The sequence below is a fragment of the Myotis lucifugus genome, unplaced genomic scaffold (genome assembly GCF_000147115.1).
Source record: "Myotis lucifugus unplaced genomic scaffold, Myoluc2.0 scaffold_408, whole genome shotgun sequence".
Lineage (NCBI taxonomy): Eukaryota > Metazoa > Chordata > Mammalia > Chiroptera > Vespertilionidae > Myotis > Myotis lucifugus.
Window position 1 is genome coordinate 473302 of NW_005871456.1, and position 1746 is coordinate 475047.

At 62.0% G+C, this 1746-nt stretch overlaps 1 protein-coding gene across 1 annotated transcript; it reads left to right on the forward strand.

Moving 5' to 3' along the window:
• The first annotated feature begins 10 nt into the window (after window positions 1–10).
• On the forward strand, window positions 11–1380 carry HHATL (hedgehog acyltransferase like). Its single transcript, XM_014467636.2, has 3 exons — window positions 11–154; window positions 520–729; window positions 1111–1380. Exons 1-3 carry the CDS (start codon window positions 11–13, stop codon window positions 1378–1380), a joined length of 624 nt encoding a protein of 207 aa, XP_014323122.1.
• The last annotated feature ends 366 nt before the right edge of the window (window positions 1381–1746 follow it).

Sequence of the window (1746 nt, forward strand, 5' to 3'; positions counted from 1 at the left end):
GGTGGGCACGATGGGCCCCTGGTACCTGCTGCTGCTGCTGGGCCACTGTGTCGGCCACTATGTGGCCTCACTCCTGGGTCAGCCCTGGCTCTGTCTTGGCCTCGGCATGGCCAGCCTGGCCTCCTTCAAGCTGGACCCCCTCATCTCCTGGCAGGTGTGCGACAGGGCGGGGCAGGGGCAGAGGGTGCAGGGATAGGACCTCAAACCTCTCTCACCCCATCCAAAGCCCTTCCCCCCAACCTCCCCAAGCCTTCCCTTCACTCTCCCGGCGGTCTCCCGGCCTGTTCCCAGGGAGGACGCCTGGCCTACAAGGTGGTCCCCTCCACCAAAGCAGGGACACATCCAGCTCATCCTCTGCCCCGCCCCAGCCCTTACCATGAATGGGGCCTGAATGGCCAACGTTGACTGGGTCTGGAGAGAGGAAGGGACAGGACCAGGCTGGGCCCCTGGGGAAGCTGGGCGGGCTTCGCAGAGACAAGGGGCACCTGGTGAGCTGGCGGCCTGCTCTCTCCCATCCAGAACGGGTTTGTAACAGGCACTTTTGATCTTCAAGAGGTGCTGTTCCAGGGGGGCAGCGGCTTCACGGCGCTGCGCTGCACCAGCTTTGCCCTAGAGAGCTGTGCCCACCCTGATCGCCGCTACTCCCTGGCTGACCTGCTCAAGTACAACTTCTACCTGCCGTTCTTCTTCTTCGGGCCCATCATGACCTTTGATCGCTTCCATGCCCAGGTGAGGGGCGCCCTGTGCTCTCAGAGCTGGGCTGACTGTCCCTCTTCAGCCAGGGGCTCCCGTCTCTGATAGGACTCCCGGGGCGGGCTGTGCCCCCTCCTCAGGCATGACAGCCTTCCTCAGACCCCAGGACGGGCCACCTTCCCCCCTCCTCCCCCCAAGGATCACAAGATGGAGATGTGTCTCCTCCCAGACAGGACTCTCCTCCTACTCAAATGGGGCTCCCAAGGCAGGGACTGGGGGCTCCCCTAGCCGGCTGTGCCCTCTCCCTCGGGTGTTCCCACCCCTCAGGCCAGGCTGCCAGGATGGAGGCAAAGTCTCTCTCACCCTCCGATCCCCAGGAAGTCAGTGACTCCCATTCACATCCTGGACATCCCCCAGGTGAGCCAGGTGGAGCCGGTGAGGCGCGAGGGTGAGCTGTGGCACATCCGGGCCCAGGCGGGCCTCAGCGTGGCGGCCATCATAGCCGTGGACATCTTCTTTCACTTCTTCTACATCCTCACCATCCCCAGTGACCTCAAGTTCGCCAGCCGCCTGCCGGACAGCGCCCTCGGTGGGTGCGCAGGGGACCCGGAACAGGGGTGGGGTCTGGGCCGCCCCCCCCCCCCCCCAAAGATAAAGCTGTCTTCCTATGGGTTGCAGAGCTGGTGAAGCTGTGATCCTTAGGTCCCCACACCGATCTGAGGGAGCGGAAGGGTGTACATATTACTTGAGGTCTTTAGGACTGTCTCCCTCTGAACTCCTCTGTCCCATGGGTACTAGATTCAACACTTGTAGGACAGGTTGGGCATTCCTGCCCAAATCCACTGTATCATCATGTCAGCTCATGATGTCACCCGTCACTGAGGGGAGGACAGGGAGCCTCTCGTGGCGTTCATGGATACTCAAGTCTCATCTCCCCCACACATGCGTGTCTGCAAAGGGGCAGGCACTCAGCTCCTGGTTACCTCCTCAGAAATCATCCTAGTCGAGGGCATGATACTACTACAGAGACCTAAGGAACGTGTGTAGACAGGC